This window comes from Stegastes partitus, unplaced genomic scaffold (genome assembly GCF_000690725.1).
Source record: "Stegastes partitus isolate 25-593 unplaced genomic scaffold, Stegastes_partitus-1.0.2 Scaffold2313, whole genome shotgun sequence".
Lineage (NCBI taxonomy): Eukaryota > Metazoa > Chordata > Actinopteri > Pomacentridae > Stegastes > Stegastes partitus.
This window is the reverse complement of record NW_007580044.1, coordinates 29,533-48,081: the sequence shown is the minus strand read 5'-3', so window position 1 is coordinate 48,081 and position 18,549 is coordinate 29,533. Positions and strand designations below refer to the sequence as shown.

Sequence of the window (18,549 nt, the reverse complement as noted above, 5' to 3'; positions counted from 1 at the left end):
TTCACAGGGTATTTTCTCGCTTTTTGCTCAACGCACGTTGGTGCTGCACCGTACACAGAAAAAGGACTGGATCCGAGATATTTATTTTAAACACACAAACAGATGAAACAAGATACACAATTAAAATAAAATAATAATGTATTTACACAGTTATAAAGTATTTACAGACATTATAAAGAAGCATCACAAGATGTTCTACCATCAGTCTCAGTTTGCATACATTTTCTAAACAAGATGCCCAAAAGCTGCACCTTCACCTGCAACACAAGGATGACCAGAGCAAAAATATTCAGCTGCATATCTGAATAAACAAAAAGAAAAGCCAGCATCATCACTTGTTTGTTGGAGAATTTCTGTTTCATCACAAACGCGAACTCACTTTCTAACAAATGGCTGTCTCAGTGAACTATAAACATGCACTGGTATTTTGACAGCACAGAATTAGAGCAGCAAATGTAATTACGTAATGGCCTGGATTTTTGAAGTGTGCCACAGATGTTTGCAGTCATTGCCCAAAACGGTCCATATGGGTCTACGCTCACGTGAGCCTGAACTACTTGTGAAAACGGCAATATTACACATATGAGAAGAGAAACTCAGCTGAATGCTACTCTGTACTGCGTGGTAAGCAAATTTACCCTTAGATATGTTCCTTAAAACATTTTATCAGAAATGTCCAGGCAAGTGTGACTATCTGACGCCCAACGTGCTGATTTGATGCCATCTTGTGGCAAAGATAACAAATAACTTCTTTTTTTTTTTTCTTACCAGGAGAGCTTCATGGAAGTGTCAACTCCAAACACACCTGTCATGGTTGGATGCCAATAAACACGAGGACCATGGAAGGAGAAATCATGGTGAACGCCACGGTGAATAGCAGCACGATGGACGTCCACCTGGTCACCCACAGCCTGTGGGAGGTGATCACCATCGCGACTGTGTCCGCTATCGTCAGCCTCATCACCATCGTGGGGAATGTTCTCGTGATGCTCTCCTTTAAGGTCAACAGCCAACTGAAGACAGTGAATAACTACTACCTGCTGAGTCTGGCAGCTGCTGACCTCATCATTGGTGTTTTCTCCATGAATCTGTACACCTCTTACATACTGATGGGCTACTGGGCCTTGGGGAACCTGGCCTGTGACCTGTGGTTGGCTCTGGACTACGTAGCCAGTAACGCTTCTGTCATGAACCTGCTGGTGATCAGTTTTGACAGATATTTCTCCATCACCAGGCCTCTGACCTACAGGGCCAAGCGGACCCCCAAACGAGCCGGGATCATGATAGGTTTAGCCTGGCTGGTGTCCCTCATTCTGTGGGCTCCACCTATTCTGTGCTGGCAATATTTTGTTGGAAAAAGGACTGTTCCTGAGAGGCAATGCCAGATCCAGTTTTTCTCAGAGCCTGTAATAACCTTTGGGACGGCAATCGCAGCCTTTTACATCCCCGTATCAGTCATGACAATCCTCTACTGTCGAATCTACAAGGAGACAGAAAAGAGGACGAAGGATCTGGCGGAGCTTCAGGGGATTAACTATCCTACAGACTCTGGGGTGGCTCAGCCTCAGAAGACCATCATTAGATCCTGTTTTAGCTGTAAACTAAGATCAGCTTCGCACGACAGGAACCAGGCCTCCTGGTCATCCTCCAGCAGGAGCAACGCTGCCAAATCAGCAGCCACCACCAATGATGAGTGGTCCAAAGCCGGCCAGCTCACCACCTTTAACAGCTACGCCTCCTCGGAGGATGAGGACAGGCCGGTGTCCCCTGGTGGCTTCCAGGCTTCCTCCTTCAGAAACCAGGCCTGCGAGGCCGGCAAAAGCGGAGTGGGCAGCGAAAGCGAGCAGCTCAGCAGCTACGACGAAGACAGTTTCTTCACGACACCACCCAAAAGCAGCTCCCAGAGGAGCAGCAAGTGTGTGTCGTACAAGTTTAAACCTGTGGCCAAAGATACTCATGTGGAGCACCAAAGCAAAAACGGAGACACCAAAATGGCGTCATCGACGTTCTCCTCGGCCGAGTCCATGAGCGCTCCGTCCACCTCCTCGACCTCTAAGCCCATAGACGCTACGCTGAAAAACCAGATCACTAAGAGGAAGAGGATGGTGCTGATCAAGGAGAGGAAAGCAGCTCAGACTCTCAGCGCCATCCTGCTGGCCTTCATCCTAACATGGACGCCTTACAACATCATGGTGCTGATTTCCACCTTCTGCTCAGACTGCATCCCCCTCTCCCTCTGGCATCTGGGCTACTGGCTGTGCTACGTCAACAGCACCGTCAATCCCATGTGCTATGCCCTTTGCAACAAGACTTTTCAAAAGACCTTTCGCATGCTCTTACTCTGCCAGTGGAAAAAGAAAAGGATTGAGGAGAAGCTCTACTGGTATGGACAAAACCCTGTGGTGAGCTCCAAACTGACATGAAGTACTTTGTTGTTTTTTTTTAAAGATGGTGTATGAAAATGGCTGTAAATCACATGTTCTTGGCTTTATGAACTTGAATTCTACATATTAGGTGATATGAAAGCTAAAAAATACTATATCAAGAGGCTGGTACATCTTCTAGTGTTGCGCATTAATCAGTAGGTCTGCTGTAGTGTATGTTAATTGCTGCTAAAAACTGTGGAAATGGAAGAACATTATACAACTGTACTACTATAAGTGACACTGTACATAGGTTCTGAAATACTGAAAATGTTTTCCCTCCAAATTGATGCTTATGTGCACACGATGCCATCGATTAACACAGATTACTTCATATTGTATTCGTAGTCAAGACGCACACTTTGATATCTGGACATTATAAAACGATTTCAATCTAATTATCGACACTGTTGGTTTAAAAAAAGCCAGCTTCCAAGTCAACACTCTTACACCCAAAACGTCACAACACATGCAGATCTGCTTAATTCTCTCAGTATTGTCTCGACAATGCACATTTAGCGATTGCTATTTTATGTTGAAGGGCTAATACGTGTCGTCCTGATGTCTGCTTGCGAAGTCGAGATTATAACTTGATGATAAATCGAAGCCTTTTCACGCGTGCCATTTGTCAGATGAATAAATACAAAATTCATTGTTTTCACGTTACATATTAAGCATTTTCTGTCGTACAAAAATCCCCAACAGGCATTGATGAAACACTAGCGGTCAACAATTCCAAAAACAAACCTGTTAAATTCTTTAATTCTAACTGCATAAGTAACTCGCTCACAACGTCGGTGTTTACATAGGAAGCGGTGTGGAGGATTGGACAGTACACGCTGTTTCTCTTCATCCTCAGGATATTTTCTTTTTTCTTTGAAATACAGTGTCTGTTTTCTTGGAATTACTGTAGCTAAATCAATATGTCATCATATTCTTATTGTATTTCTGGCAAACTTGTAATGTACAAAGCTGTTTGTGAGGTGTTTCTTTCTGTAAGCATTGGATGGAAGACGAGATGGGAAAGTTATTTTATTATTCTGTGTCATAAGCTATATTGTCATGAAACACCTTTTCTTTGTAACTGTGATAAACCAGACGTCTGCACTTGCAATTTTTGCGGAATGAAAAAGATGCTTCGCTTCAAAGCATATCGACATGGTGGAAACAAAGCTAGAGCTACTGCAATTTTATACTGTGTTTCAAAGTTTGTGATAAATTTTGGGTTCTTTTCGGTATTTTGTGATCATGTCCATGCATTTCAGAATAAAATGTGGTGAACTGAATGTCCAACATAAGAGCTGCTATCAGAAAATGACTGAAGTTGGTGTTCGATGGAAAGGCAATCTTGAAAAAAACTAGGCACCAATAATGTCCTTAGAGCTCATCCTTCTTGCAGTCTCCACTTGGAACCAGTTTAACTGTGTCTGAAGGTCTCACCATCATCCATGCGTATTTGCACAGCCGCTCCTTGTTGCAGTCCTTTTGCCAGTAGATGACGTTCCTGCGGTTCAGATTGGCACCAGCGCAGGCGTCGTACCACCAGCCTCCTCCTGGAACCCCTTGAAACTCCAGTTTGGCGCAGTTCTGGAAGTAGTTGTCATTGTCTCTGTCTTTGGTGGTGAACTTCTGGTTGTCATGCAGGTAGTTCTCTGTATCCAGGGTCAGAGCGTCTACGGCCGTGCCCTGGAACAACCCCAGCCTCAGCCTGTACGCTGATGACTCATCCTCCACCAGGAACGGATCGTACTCCCCCGTCTTGGTGACGGCGTCTTGATCCACGAGTTTCACTCCTAGTTTGTAACGCGCTGGGCCGCGGGTGAGCTGATGGAGGTATTCGTTCCCGAGCCAGTGATCCCCGGTGACGTCCCCGAAGCCGCCCTTGTACTCGGCCCAGGTGCGATCGAAATCCACGCTGCTGTTGATGGTGATGTGCTGCACCACCGTCCAGCCTCCCTCCTGCATGGAACAGTAGGCCACGATGGGGGTGTCGCCCGGCTGGATCAGGTACACGCCGTCTCTGGCCTGACCTGAGGCGGCCATCAGCATGTCATAGCAGTCTCTGGGCAGCGCTGGTGGGCAAATAAACATACCAGTGAAGTAGTGGAGGGGCATTACACTCTGCTAGCTACGTCTCTGCTCTGTCGTAAAGAGTTCTGGTGGGTGACATGCAGGAGGTATGTCCCTTTGATCACATTTATGTCCGTCTGATGCTAAAGCAATTTGAAGTGGTGTTCTGACATCGAGGTGAAGATAAATTTCGGGGGACAAAACTTCAAACAACACACAGCAGTACAAAGAGGGTTATATGCGAGTTACTGCTTTCTTTCTCTTTTTCATCACGCTCTTGCCAAGAATTGCACGAGAAGATCGATATCACTCTTATCTGTCCGTTAAATACGAGGTAACACCAAAGAGATGGTTCGTTACGCTCTGCACAATACCTGGAAACGAGGGTGAAACGGCTAACCTGAATCTGTGAGTCTGTCCAAAAGTAACCAAATTAGCCCACTGCCATCTCTTAAGACCACTAATTAACACATCATAGTTTGTCGAAATTGTTCTATAGTCAGTATTAAATCTACAAATAAAATAATAGAACAATAAATACTTTAATTAGCAATAAAAAAAGACAACATCACATGAAAGCGAGCCTCTAAAAATGACTGTAAAGAAATTATTTGCAAGCTTTACCTCCTCAGTTAAGGGGTTCTGATGGAAAAAAAAACTCAGTCACATTTAGATTTAGGCCTCCAGTTTGGAACAGGCAGTTCCAGGACCCCACCTCAGGCTCTGAGGCTGCAGTGTTGCCCATATGGGGTCAAGTGTTCTGCGATGTAGCTTGGGGTAAGACTCAGATGTTGGTTTAAAAGTCATCAGCAGAAAATTTAAAAATTAAATTCTTGTGTAATTAGTACAAAAAGGCCAAATGTAAAAAAGACTTTCTGTGATTTCACCAGGGTTTATGTGCTGGAATGTGGTTGAAAAAAAGAAGGATATCAAGCATTAACTGTTGAGCTTTAATATTCTCATAGATTAATCGGAGCAACTGGACTTGCTTTGAGTTCCTTGAAGACGTTTCACTTCTCATCCAAAAAGGTTTCATCAGTTCTGACTGACTAATTGGAAGTTCCAGATACTTCTATCCTTGAGGAGTCATTAACACTTGAGCTTCGGTTTCAGTTGGGGGTTTGTTGCTCCTCCCCCTCGTTATGTGAGTCACTAGTGCTCCCCCTGCCCCAATAGGGTTCGTTAAGGGTCTTTTGTGGTGAGGTGTGGATGTGGTTTCAGCTTCCTGGGAAGAGTTCTTAAGACTGAGTTGTAAACAGGTGAGAGGTGATGCCTCAGACCTCCACCTCTGTTGACGGATGGTCTTTCCAGTTTGACATAGATGGCTTCTTTCGCCTCTCTCTCAAACTCAGGTTTTAATGGATCCTCAAGGATATCAGTATCTGGAACTCCCAACTAGTCAGTCAGAACTGATGAAGCCTCTTGGATGAAACATCTTCAAGGAACTCAAGCAAGTCCAGTTGCTATGATTAATCTATGAGAGGAAACATGACCTGGATGACTGAGAATCTTCACAGACATGTTGAGCTTTCAGTCAGAGCCAGGGTGACTATTTTCACTGTTTTCTGTAGGAATTTCTGCAGCTGCGTTGGTCTGATCTGTAGCGACAGGTGCCACCAGCCTGTCCTGTGTTTGGTTTCTGTTTGTCTCTGCTATCCTTTCCTCTCTTCTCTTTACCCTCACCCTGCCTGGTCGAGGCAGACGACCAACCTCCCTGAGCCGGGTTCTGGTTGAAAGGATGTTTTTCCTTTTCACTATTGCCAGTACCTCTGGATTTATTAGATACCTCTCAAGAAATAATCTAAAATACTCATGCAATTTGTTATTAATATTATTTATATTGTAGAATCTAATATTTTAAATTAGTCAGTGTTATTTGCCTATTTAGTAATATTCTGCTACTTACAATACAGGGTCAGTTTCTATTGCCAATCTGGTTCCTCTATTGGGAAGCGCTTTAGCTCAACAGCTGTTGTTTTAAATGTGTTTTATAGCTAACTTAGTTAAGGTTGAATTGCTGAAATTAATTTACTCGTATTGATTATTACAGACATATAGCATTTTGTATTGTTGCATCTGTATTCTTTCTTTTTTAATGTTATTTTAATTATGACTCTTTCTGGGAATCTTGCCCTTGTTTTCAAAAGTGCAGTACTTCTTCTTTTTATTGTCATTATCAGTAGCAGCAGTAGCAGCAGTAGTAGTATTAGTAGTATGTAATAATGTCTAACTCTACCCCCCCAACACACACACACACACACCACTAATTAATCATTACATTGATGACAACAACACAGCAGCACCGTTTCTCAATGTCTTTCCCAGATAAACGTGGTAAAACCTCCATCAGCTGCCAAACTATGACAACTGTTTGTCTGACATTTGTCCTACTTAGATATCCTTAAATCTCCTCACTGGACACAACATTTATCATCAGTGAGTCACTAAGAATTTTCTGTTGACGGATTGGAGTTTGACCCACATCCACAGACATATTCCACGCAGACAATCTGAAAAGAATTTAGTATTTTATAAAGCAATCAGACAAAGTACATGTTGTGCAGTGCATTACGTGATCAAGTTCTGTGCATTTCATTCTCCCGCTGCTGCAAAGTGTATTACTGAAACAGACAGCAAAATGAAATGCCAAACTGAAAGTGAAAGTACCTCTCATTCCCTGGTTTAGGACTAAGTTATGCTCATCTGGGGGAAGAAGATGGAGGTTCTCTGCCTGGAGATGCTCCACGTCACATCCAGTCACACTGAGCAGCAGCAAAGCTGGCAGCCAGCATCTCAGACAGCCCATCCTTCACGTTGCTCTGCGGCCAAACCGGCAGCGTTTAGTTCTTGATACAGGCGAGCTTAATATTGATTTTACTGGACACACAAAATAAACTGGACAGAAGAAATTTACATTTATAGTGCTTACATTGAGCAGAGCCACCTGTGTGAAGAAACACACTGTAGGAATACGTTGTCCTCGGATCTTCACACTCCACGCCGAGGTTCGTCCACTCTGCTGATTGGAAAAGCACCAGAATGCAAAACACAACTGCTGACTTTGGATTCAGAGTTCACTGAATCCTTTCACACAGCCTCTCCTGCCCAGTTACAGCTGGACTTCAGCCTCAGGTTCACATCGCAACGACAGACGCCGAGCCTCCACTTATCTGTGTCGACTGAGATAAACCCGCGTGTTAAACCCGTATCTCTGCCTCGCTTTAAATCACTTCAACGGTAAATGAGGTCGAAGTCCAGGCGAGACTAAACTGTGGAGGTTTAGCTTAAACATGTCAGCTCGACTGGACTTTAACTTCAGGTGCAGCACAGTAAAGGACAGCGTGTACAGTTTTACATAAAGTTTGCATTTGTACATGTCAGTGCTACCTCTCCCCAATGAAAAGACATTTGTTGTAACAAGAATTGATTTTATTACCAAGCACAAACGTAAAACTCATAAATAGAAACTTTAATAATCACTGATGAAGCAGTTAAATAGAACAGATACAGTGAATAAAAATGACATACATGACATTCATTCTTACAGTCGTCAAAGTCTCTGTAGTGTAACGAGAATTAAATCAGCTTATTTATCACTGAAGAGACAATCAAATCAAACTTCCTATTGCACATGTTGCTCAATATTTTACTCGAGTTGCGCTGCAGTCTGACAAACCCGTCAAGTCGACGGTACAATCAAAAAGGCACTCGCTGGACACAACAACTTCTAAGGTTTCTACAAGGATTCTTTAAGTGTTTTGGGAGAAAGATGGCGTCCTGATCGTCACGGCTGTGAAGTCAGTTGAGACAAGAAGGAGTCGATGACCTGAAAGGGAAAAAGGATGTATGGAGTCATTTTAGTTCAGTGTAAGAAAACCTTAAATAAAAACACAATAGTGGTGAATTCTGTATTTTTACACTGACCTTTACTATGTCTCCTGCAGCTCCTGGGACACATTTCAAGGAAGGTTCCTGGTGCCAAAACTCCAACAACTGCTGGTTGAAAACTTGGAAATTTCTGTAAGAAAGTTAATAAATTAATAAAAAAAAATCTATTCTTTTTTTTTGCTGATCTACACAATATACCATATATTAATAATAATAACAGTGAATTATGGACATAACTACTAACTATGTATGATTAATTTATTTCTTGGGTTGAATGTCAGAAGTTTCTTTGACTAAATGATCACTTTTGGTTTGTCGTGTCAATAACAAACCATAACATTGCTTCATCTTTAAGTATAATGAAGCAACACTTACGTATCCAGCGGTTTAGCAGAGTCACTGCATCTACTTGCTCTTAGCTCCTTCCACCAGGTTTTCAAAACTGAACGGATCCACTTTAAACCAACAATAAGATACCTATAAGAATAAAAGACAATCTTAAATTATTACAATTTCTGTAAATATCCTGCTGCTGTACTTATTGGTTGTTCTTCTGCTTGTGTGATTTGTTATAGTAGATCAGTTCCAATCAAAACAGCAGAAATGCTTACTCCTCATACGGACTGTCGAGGACTTTCTTAACCAGAGGAAAGAGGTCGACGCAGCAGCCGATGGTCATCCTGGAAGAATCCTCGTCAATGCTGCAGAGAAAATTACACTCAAGCATCACTGGCTCCATTTCTTGTTAGTGGCACTGAGATTAAATTAAACTACTTACCAGTTGCTGATCAGGGGAAGGAAATCAACAAACACACCGGTGTCTTGAATTCTGTACAAAGACAGTGAGGTAACCATACTTTTGAAACACACTGCATCGCACATGTTTAAAACCAAACGCACCTCAAAAAGTACGTCAGCAGCTCCCCAACGTTTCTCTGCCACAGCGTTAGAGCCACTTTCAGCCTGAGATTTCTTCCAAAGAGCACATCAGTCATCGTGCTGTGATCCCTCGTGAGCTGAAAAACATGGTGAGGTTCAGATAGTTTCTCGTGAACATGAAAGAAGTGTTGTGACGGTCTCTCTCTCTCACCTCAGTGAGTGTACAGTAGTCAGTCTGTTCAGGACCAGTTCTACCAGTCTTGTGGTTACTGATGAAATTTAGTGGGAACTCCAGTGGCTCCATACTGAAGATATCCTGCTCCGTGTCCTGCCAGCACTTCATCTCATTTTCCTTGTTGGCAGCATCGCAGGTCCTCCCAGACCCGAGCTGCTTCCTCCGAGCCACGGCCAGATGATGAGTCTTCCTCTTGCACGACACCACCCGCTTCACTCTGCCCGGTTTGTTGCCACAGCGACTAACTGGGTACCTGGATGGGATAAAATGTTTAGCATTTGGACTGAAAGCAAAACGCAACCGCTGCAGTAAACACAAAGCATGAACGACGTACCGCTTTTTGTTGAGCTCCTCATTTTGATCGTAATCTCCCTGCATTTAAGAATAACACAGTAGCATGATGAGACAGTACAGAGCTATGAGCAGCAATACAGGTCCAGCATACAGAAATCATCTTGTGTATAATAGTGAGCAGCTCACCTCGCTGGGGTTTCTCCCGTGAGAGTAGCTCACTTTGTAGTGCGCTGCATCATAGTGGAAGGCATGTTCAGGATTTTGGCTCTTTCTGTCTGCAGTGTTGGAGTCCATCAGCTCTAAAGAGAGGGAAGAAAATCAGTTAGCAAAATGTTAGTAGGACTTAATACACACATTTAGCCTCATATTAATGTTTGTGTAAGGTTTTCTGTTACTGCTTTTTGTTTGAAAAAGTCTCCACAACGTGACTGTGCATACATGAGTAATACAACAAGTACATACACTTACACAACCAGCTGTCACTCTCAAAATAATACGGCAATGGCAGTTTAATTTTTGTCTCTAAATTTCAGTGGACTAATGCAACTAAGATATTTACCAAAGAACTGAATTTATGTACAACTTTGAGGTACTAATTCTTTTTAAAATTTTTATTCTACTTTCAATACAGCTATAATTTAGAGACAAAAACATTACAAGTCGCACCACATATATTTTAAAGCTTTAGTTCCTAGTTATTTAATTTCAAGTCAAGTCAGCTTTATTGTCAGTTTTGTCATATGTACAACATACAGAGAACTGAAATTGCCGTACTCCGATGCCCCATGGTGCAAAATGAACATAGAAAAAAAGTATAAAAAATATTTTAAAAAACAGAAAAATAGAAAAAAAAAATATAAACAGGATGCAGACAATAAATATAGAACGTAATTCTGACTATAAACAATCTAAACAATAAATAGACAATAATAACCACTATTTCAATTTCAAGTAATTTACTAAAATAAAACATAAACTAAGTAATTAATTATGCTGTAATATTTTAAGTAGATTAGGCTGCCCATACTGATAAAGTAATTAGAAATTATAATCCCATAATATCATATATATGATTCTGAAATCGGCTATTCTGCTTAATGAGTTTACTTTCTGTACTAACAGGATTTTGAATGCAGAACTTTAACGTGTTACAGGCTGTTTTTATTCTGTAGCATTACTACTTTTAAGTAAGATGAGATGAGATAAGATAGGCTTTTATTGATCCCACAGCGGGGAAATTTGCTGTGTTGCAGCAGCAAAGGGGACATCAATAGAAAAACATATCAACAAGAAATGTCCTCTGAATGTGAAAAATAATGATGTACGGTTCCTCTGTTTGTACAAAAACATGGACTTTGCACAGATTTTTGCAAGAGAAGAAAGCACTGTGATTAAGATAAAGGATCTAAATACTTTTCCACCACCGTTGCAGTGCCAAAGTTAGCTGACAGTGGAGCTGAACGAGGAAGTGGTGTTCTACCTGAAGTCGTGGCTTCATGAAAGGACTGAGAGATGGTAATTTAATGTTCACTGTGACACCTGAGGAGTGAGGTGACATGTAAATGTAAATCCAATATACTGGGGCCATAGTTTTGCTTGAATTTGAATATTGTCCACTGTAGAGTAGGTTGTTCTCGTTCTATTTTCCAAATTGTTAGCCAACTGCATTTTCATTTACATTTTGACTCCAAAAGAGCAACATGCAAATGTGAATGCAAATGACTAGGGGCTTACTGCATTTGAATATTATCCACTGTAGAGTAGGTTAAGTCTTTGAAAATTAAATGTCAAACGCGCTTCTCATTCTCATTTTAATATGGTCACCCATACTGGTATGTGAAAATGAAAATCCCAGTTGGAATCTTGAATTTAATTTATACTCAGATGACACATACATTTGTGGAAAAATAATAACGCTATTATGGAATTACTTTTTCGTTTTCAAGCTTAAATTATCATTTAGATGGAGTCTGCTAGGGGCTTTCATAAATTTACATCCATAAAGCATTCAATTTGCTGCTCTGACGGTTAAACACATGAAAACTCAATTTCCCACAATCCTCGTGGGCACTGTTGTTCTTCCGCACAGTGACGTGGTCAGGAAGTAGTCTTCGGTCAAAGAGCTTAGCTTTGTTTGCTCTGAGTGTTTAAGTTATTAAGTTGATAGTTTGCTGACTTACCGAGGATAGAAAACGTCTCTGCATGTGGACACCGACTTTCACTACCTTTAGTTTTAACTGTAAGTGTTGTCCGGAGACTGACTGTCTTCTGTTGTACGTACCGTTATTACCTATTAGCTGTTAATTATCGAATAAGTACATCCTGAAGCTAACAGCTAACGAAATAGAAACCGAGTTAATTAGAGCTGTTTACGGTTACAATCAGTAAAGATATGTCTGTCACTGACAGAAAATAACTGTGTTACTACACTTAAAATAAGTCAAATAAGCTATCTGTAATGGTGAACCTGTCGTACTCACCTTGTTTTCCTTCCCTAAACAGAGATAATTGAGTTGAACATCCTTTTGATTCCTTTACAAGACTGACCACTATCTAACGTATGAAGCCGCCCAGTATGAGAGTATAAAGCAGCCTATTCATACTGCAGTGCAGCAGTGCACCCTCTAGCGACTATTGACATGCATTTCAAAACTAAACACTGTTTAATCAGTGGTCCAGATTGTTATCCTCCCAACCAGTCAGCTGTTCCCACTGAGACACCACATAATCAGCTGAACAGGCCGCTTCTGTCACCGATCAGCCGATAGAGAGTAATGGCTCAAATGAAAACTTGAATGTCTTCGTGAGCCATCACCCTGAAAACGTTTACCCTGATCAGCTGTTTGCCTCTGCACTATCGATCGGAGGCAAGCCACAACTTGCAGGGTAATCTGTGCTGTGCTTGAGCTCACTGGTACTTCTCCGAATGCACACTGAACAACAACATCAGCTGCTTTTATTGACACATCATCTGTTTCCTCGCTTCTCGCTGACTCCGCTGCTGTGGTTCTGCAGTTTCATCATTCGGGTTGACTGCAGGTTAACTGACTTCACCACAAACTGAAGTGTATGCCACTCAGCACTGTGTGAACTGGCACTGAGGCCAGGTCAGGTATTGAAAGGCTTATAAGAGGTATATTCATCCACTTCTTCTTTTTTATGTGCTAGTGCCTTTAGTGTCATGTGATTTGGGTGTGAGAGGTTTAAAGATCATGTGTCTAAACTGGAGTGTGTGCGGCTTCTTTAACTCGGCTTTTGTTCCTGCAGGTCAGTGTTAAAATGGTGCCTCTTCATGCTGCCTGTGTGTTGTTAAGCCTCGCACCGCTCTTGGTGCACGGTGTTCCTCCAATTTGGACCCAGCCGGAGCAGGTGCACCTCTCCTACGCAGGTAAGTGTTTAAACCGTTTCCATTATTCTCATGTGTTTTCATTTAGAGATACTATTTTCCCCTTAGTAATACAAACACGCATCCAGGTCATATGGCCAGCAGATTTACAGACCATTTGAACAAATCACTCAATATTACAATGGCTGAAAGCACTCGTATATTTAGCGGACTGGATTTTCAGCCTTCTAAATATACCAGTGCTTTTTATGTTGTTGTGCAGCTTTGCAACAAGATGATTCAATTGTATTTTTAATTATCTTCATCCGTGCGTTTCATTTAATGCAGCTGCGTTAAAGCAAATGAAGCTGATGACATTTTTAGCGACAAAACACCATCCTGCTTTAGTGTCCCGTGCAACGAAGCAGCACCTGTGCGCTGTCTGTAAGTCGTGTAGGTTAAAGGCACCAGATAATTACCTAAACTGCCATACATATGGGTGATGTTCGGTGCAGCATAAATACCCTTTTGTACGTTCTTTACGAAGGTGAAACATGTGGTAGTCATTTAATGAGTTGATGTCTTGATGAAATAAGTACCTGGCCAGTTGTCAGCTTAACTCAACGTTCTCATGGTTATATCTTGCCAGCAGCAAGATCAAAAGCACCACTCTTGTAAAGTCAGCTTTTCTTTTCGGCTTTTATAAATGCATCAGTAAGTGAATCCAGTAGGTCTGTCAGATCAATCTACATCACGTTTTCAATAACGGGGCTTTTCTTCCCAGGAGCTCCAGGCTCCATGGTCGTGACCTGGACCACCTTCAATAAGACAGAGAGTAAGGTGGAGTATGGCCTTCTGGGGGGTCGGCTGTTTGAGATGAGCGCCAGCGGTGACGCTACTCTCTTTGTGGACTCTGGAGAGGAGAAGAGGAAGATGTTCATCCACAGAGTCACGCTCACAGACCTCAAACCTGCTGCTACTTATGGTGGGTGGAGCTTTGATATTGCTGATTTGGCTTGTCAGACTGTCTCACCATATAAAGATTAATTCCTTGTTTGTTCAGTCTACCACTGTGGCAGTGATGAAGGCTGGAGCGATGTGTTCCTCTTCACTGCTCTGAACGACAGCTCTAGTTTCAGTCCCAGGTTTGCTCTGTATGGTGATCTGGGCAACGAGAACCCTCAGTCTCTGGCTCGGCTGCAAAAGGAGACACAGCTTGGCATGTACGACGTCATCCTGCACATAGGTAACCACTACACTGATAGAAACGTTATTATTTTGCACTGTAAAAGCAGTTAAAGGGGCGTTTAGTTTTATCGACAGAATCCAAAGGCATTAGTCATCCACAGATACCTGGCACTGCTTACACATATTGTGTTAGCTCGCTGACGTCCAACAGAAATGCATAATGAAGAGATAATATATCATTTTGTAAATTACTATAATTAGCATAATAATACATATTCGTCATTTGCAGTATTTCTTTTCAACAATACGGGTTCGGTTCCAGTCACGTGTTTGCTTTTGCCTCACAACTGAAAATGTGAGTAGGTTGTAGAGTCTAAACAGATCTATGCACGTTGTGCCAAAACGTGTTTTCCCAGAACGTTTGATTCGCTGGCTCGCTTCCTTTTTGTTGGCTTTTTAAATGAACCACTAAGTTAAACACAATTTCCCCTGCTAGGCCGTGTTTTAAACGTGCAAGCGCAACAGCAGCAGCAGGCGCCTGGACTGTGTGAGTGTCAGCTGCTATATTGGTTTATGAAGGTGCAGTAGCGCAAAGTGCAAAAGGTCTGGCTGAGGTGCTGCATAAATCAGAGGTGATGAATAAATCCACTCTTGGCCTCTCACATGGCAGTAACGATCACAATGGTACGTACGGACCGAAGCTAAACCAATTGAAAGAGTGTTCTCCAAGAAATTATGTTGCTGGCACCGCACAAGCACACAGCAGCTTAAATCTGCAGCCACAGACGAATGGTGTGGATTTTTTTATTTAACTTGTGCAGTTATAATAGAACTAATCCAGTTTTATTTCAGCACTTTACGAATAAAACATGAAATGCTACTTTGGCTAAAAAGAAAGTCAGAAAGGAGGCAGTGACGTACATGAACGATGAGCTGCAGTATTCTGACTTTAAAAAAGAATAAAAAAAGAATGCACAGTCTTATTAGCTAACCGGATTTTAGCAGGCTGTTGTCACTGTGTTTTGTCGTGCCATTTCTTAAATCATCAGCATACTTTGTGTGTTATGGCTGCAGGAGTTAAACTAAAGGAGAAGCTTTTCATACAGCATATAGCAGCTGTGAACAAGCGAACAAATTACACTGATCTACAGATTAGTGAACATTTACACGTGTTCCTGCTTTAAGCACACTTAATGTTCTTGTTCATTCAAGTCTAGTAACTGATTACTCAGAATGATTTATTTATACTGTAAGGATTATTCTATAATTGCTGCACATTTGTACGTTGCTTGCTCTTGTTGAGGACGCTAAATGACCTGTTTCGACTGCTGGAAGAATGCTGGGGCTGATTGTTTTGCTGGCATGACAACGGGGCCTGAGGATAACTGTAGTTAACAAGCCATTTAGATTTAGTCTGATGTTTTGGGAAACACACTTAAAGGACCAGCGTGGAGGTTTTATGGGAAGTTTTTAGCTGACATGGAGTGTAAGATTCCTTATTATGTCTTCATTATTGCATAATCGCCTTAAAATAGGAGCCATTGTCTTTTAATTACTTTTGAGTGAACCCTTCAGAGGGAGTGGGTTGTCTTATGTAAGTTGCACTGCCGTGTTTTCTACAGTAGCCTCGAATGGACAAGCCAAACACTGGCTTTAGATGGGGCCTTTTGCATTTTTACATTGCAGTGCCAACCACTGCTACTTAAGGTCATAATATTCAGTTGGTTTCAATCTGCAACCTCACTGGTAAAAGCAACCAAATCCTACGTACTGCTCCTTTAATGTCTTTGTTACTGAGTTTTAGATGAGGAGGTTGGTGCAATGCTTCAGTCTACTTTTTAACATTTAACTTTTTTTTAACTTACTGAGTCTTAGAGATACTGGAGGCTAAAGCTAGATTAGCTAACATTCTATCTAGCATTCTGTCTTCTTTTCAACTCTATGGAGGAAAACAACTGCGAAAACTATTCCTTCACGTACAGACCTCCAAAAACAACATCTAAGGGTTTAAATAAAGTTAAACAGATAAGGATATAAACTTAATTGGCACCAAAGATGTCCATATTGTCACACTAATCGAAAGCTTTATTTTCTGTTTCACAGGTGACTTCGCCTATGATATGGACGAGGTATTCCACCCTTCTATCTTTCCATCACTGTGAAGCGCGATAAAACCCTGCGCCCGGATCACTGACGGCAAATTTCTTTCATCAATACCTTATGCTCTTAAAACTGCTCCGATATCCCATTAATTCCGGAGTGACAGATGAGATAAGCCACTTTACCTTCCTCTGCTGCCCCCGTCCCACAGCGCACCACTGTTTATTATCAGGGCACATAAAAGCTCTCAGCAGTGGTTAAGACATTCAGCTTATGATTAGCATTACTGCGAAATGCCTTAAGCCTGCGGTGAAAGATGAGAGTTAGGGTCATGTCGCCCAAGTATTTCATGAATAAAAGTGGTGCTCTTCAAAACCACAAGTCTTAAGTCCCAATAACATATTTGCTCATATGAAATTCCCCCTGCTGTCATCTTTGATATTTAGCGGACATAACCTTGTCTTGGATGCTAATATCATTTTCCCCTTAAATGACTTCTCGCTTTATTAATGCCTTTTTTTTTTTTAATATACAGGGAGCGATGAATGCAATCAGCAGACGTCTGCTAGAATTAATAACCATAATTCACACAAGCTGTGTTTTCAGCTGGAATGTGCGAGCACATCCTGCGGCTTCACCAACATTATAAATAGAAAAACAGAGTAAGAGGAGAACTTTGTGTGAAAGGTCATTAATGGCTGTGGCAGGTAAAAGCCATCAGCACGGCAATAAACTGCAGCGTGCTTTTAAAGGCCTGCTCTTCTGGTTTCAATGAGGCCTGTTTGCTTGCCTGCCTGACGATACATTCCTGAAGCTGTCTGGAAAATGGACTCGCTCAGTTCTTAAACTAATTTGGCCGAATAGCAGTGAATGGAGGGGGGGAAAAAAATGCAACATCCAACGGGAAAATCTTTGGCGTCATGTTTAATGGATGAATGACACTGTTCCAGGACAATGCCAGGATTGGAGATGAGTTCATGAGGCAGATCCAGTCCATAGCGGCCTACGTTCCCTACATGACCTGTCCGGGCAACCACGAAGCCGCATAGTAGGTGGAATTTAACTAAACGTCTCTCCAGTCGCCTCTCTTTCACACTCACGCTCCAAAGGTGTATCCTTAAACGAACTCAGGGAAGAAATCTTTAAAGTGCCACATTTATAGTCGGTGAGTCAACGCAGGAGCTGTCTGACTGTCTTCTGTCTGTATTCTGTTTTCCTGCTTCTTTACATTTGCACCACATTCCAAGGCAGAAGTGTAATTGATGGGGGTTTGGGCAAAAACAGCAGCGCATGTGTTTCGCTCTCTTACGTCGGAGCCCGTCTCGTATTGGTGAGACAGACTCAAGCCACAGTTTTTCTGCTGCAGCGAAGACACTTTGTTCAGCCGAAAACTTTTCGCTGTACCGTTTGAACAGATGGGAGCTATTTTGGTCTCCAAAGGCTGGAACAGTATCAGGAACCAAAAACATCTAAACAAGGCAACGCTCTCCAAAACAAACATTTATCTGACTGGGAATCATCAGCTCAATATCTGTTTTTCAGTTCTCAGAGATGGCCCGCGGTGGTGGGAACTCTGTCTGCATTTTGACTCATCGTCACAGAATGTGTCGCTCACATTTAGGCTTTGGAGAGTTTTTCCAGATGAAGAGACAGCGAGGGCACAATCGCACACTATCTTAATTCTGTCTTAGTTTACTTATTACATTGTTCAAGTCGGTGTTTTAAATCGTGAATCGTTGCTGGTTCTAAATTCTTAATTGCAACGCTGTACTGACTTGACGTCTGATCCATGATAGTTTGAATGATAGTAGATTATAAATATTTGACTGTTTGAAGATGTCTGCTTTGGATTTATGAAATTGTTTTGGGTTTTTCTCATTATTTCTTGACATTTTTATTGACTAGATCACTCAGTTAATCATGAAAACAATTTGCAAATTAGCTGGCAATGAGAATTTGAAGAGTTCATTTGCAAAAACAGACAACTCCATTTTTGTAGATTTTCAGAAAACGTATTTTTTGTTGTTGTTTGCTTCAGATAATATCAATCAAACTGAAGTTGAGTGGATTCGACTCAGTAGAAATGACAAACAATAGAGATAACTTAAGTTTGATTGATAATGTCTCAGGTAGGGGCTGCAGGGTGG

At 41.7% G+C, this 18,549-nt stretch overlaps 4 protein-coding genes across 6 annotated transcripts in view; 2 read left to right on the top strand and 2 right to left on the bottom strand.

Annotated features, from left to right (window-relative positions):
* Positions 1-839: 839 nt before the first annotated feature.
* chrm5a (cholinergic receptor, muscarinic 5a) lies at positions 840-2,423 on the top strand. Its single transcript, XM_008304758.1, has one exon. It carries the CDS (start codon positions 840-842, stop codon positions 2,421-2,423), a length of 1,584 nt encoding a protein of 527 aa, XP_008302980.1.
* A 1,377-nt stretch (positions 2,424-3,800) lies between these two features.
* Positions 3,801-7,299, bottom strand: LOC103374638 (fibrinogen-like protein A). Its single transcript, XM_008304759.1, has 2 exons — positions 7,161-7,299; positions 3,801-4,495 (listed from the first exon to the last, which is right to left on the bottom strand). Exons 1-2 carry the CDS (start codon positions 7,297-7,299, stop codon positions 3,801-3,803), a joined length of 834 nt encoding a protein of 277 aa, XP_008302981.1.
* A 605-nt stretch (positions 7,300-7,904) lies between these two features.
* The window catches only part of LOC103374635 (KATNB1-like protein 1), a 37,885-nt gene continuing 27,240 nt past the window's right edge, over positions 7,905-18,549 (bottom strand). Inside the window, exons 1-10 of one of the 2 annotated variants that reach the window (XM_008304753.1) lie at positions 12,270-12,369; positions 9,976-10,088; positions 9,830-9,867; positions 9,472-9,748; positions 9,282-9,397; positions 9,160-9,210; positions 8,993-9,082; positions 8,757-8,858; positions 8,418-8,511; positions 7,905-8,319 (exon numbers count right to left, since the gene is read on the bottom strand). In XM_008304753.1, the coding sequence (XP_008302975.1) occupies positions 8,278-8,319; positions 8,418-8,511; positions 8,757-8,858; positions 8,993-9,082; positions 9,160-9,210; positions 9,282-9,397; positions 9,472-9,748; positions 9,830-9,867; positions 9,976-10,083 (918 nt within the window). In that variant the 5' untranslated portion in view covers positions 10,084-10,088; positions 12,270-12,369 and the 3' untranslated portion in view covers positions 7,905-8,277. Of the gene's footprint in view, positions 8,320-8,417; positions 8,512-8,756; positions 8,859-8,992; positions 9,083-9,159; positions 9,211-9,281; positions 9,398-9,471; positions 9,749-9,829; positions 9,868-9,975; positions 10,089-12,269; positions 12,370-18,549 lie in introns of those variants that run through there. The other variant, XM_008304754.1, reaches the window with a different exon arrangement.
* acp7 (acid phosphatase 7, tartrate resistant (putative)) overlaps positions 11,891-18,549 on the top strand; it is a 13,881-nt gene continuing 7,222 nt past the window's right edge. Inside the window, exons 1-7 of one of the 2 annotated variants that reach the window (XM_008304756.1) lie at positions 11,891-12,028; positions 12,805-12,922; positions 13,057-13,177; positions 13,899-14,099; positions 14,178-14,360; positions 16,406-16,431; positions 17,353-17,450. In XM_008304756.1, the coding sequence (XP_008302978.1) occupies positions 13,069-13,177; positions 13,899-14,099; positions 14,178-14,360; positions 16,406-16,431; positions 17,353-17,450 (617 nt within the window). In that variant the 5' untranslated portion in view covers positions 11,891-12,028; positions 12,805-12,922; positions 13,057-13,068. The remainder of the gene's footprint in view (positions 12,029-12,804; positions 12,923-13,056; positions 13,178-13,898; positions 14,100-14,177; positions 14,361-16,405; positions 16,432-17,352; positions 17,451-18,549) is intronic. The other variant, XM_008304757.1, reaches the window with a different exon arrangement.